This window comes from Penaeus monodon, chromosome 32, assembly GCF_015228065.2.
Source record: "Penaeus monodon isolate SGIC_2016 chromosome 32, NSTDA_Pmon_1, whole genome shotgun sequence".
NCBI lineage: Eukaryota > Metazoa > Arthropoda > Malacostraca > Decapoda > Penaeidae > Penaeus > Penaeus monodon.
Genome location: NC_051417.1, coordinates 2948266 through 2948689, shown reverse-complemented (window position 1 = coordinate 2948689; position 424 = coordinate 2948266). Strand labels below are relative to the sequence as shown.

General features: G+C 33.5%; 1 protein-coding gene across 1 annotated transcript in view; it reads left to right on the top strand.

The window, feature by feature from the left end:
• Positions 1-424, top strand: part of LOC119593352 (TATA box-binding protein-like 1) — a gene marked incomplete in the record, with an annotated part of 26423 nt that overhangs the window by 11196 nt on the left and 14803 nt on the right. Inside the window, 1 exon segment of the mRNA XM_037942278.1 lies at positions 80-211. Coding sequence (XP_037798206.1) covers positions 80-211 — 132 coding nt within the window.

Sequence of the window (424 nt, the reverse complement as noted above, 5' to 3'; positions counted from 1 at the left end):
TTTATTTATAATAGGGGAATGTTATGTTAGATTATAGATACTTACAAATATTACTGATTTTGCTGTTGTTTGTCCTCAGGTTGATGATAATGCACCAGTTATAGACATTATGATCAACAATGTGGTGTGCTCCTTCTCTGTTGCATGTCACATTGACCTGCAACATGTAGCCCGGTTTGGTCATAATGTCGAATTCAGGAAAGAGAATGGAGTAAGTTTTGTTCATTTTATGATTGTTCCAGAAAGTATGAAGAAAGTACCTGTGTTATTCCTTATTTAATTTTGTTCTTAACCCTCTGAAACATTCACTGTCCACTGTTATTTGTTTTGTTAATTTTATTTACGTATAGAAGGCTCATCAGGTGTCAATGTGACCTCACCTGTGACCTGATATGTAGTGATATTACTTTTTTTGTTAATGATT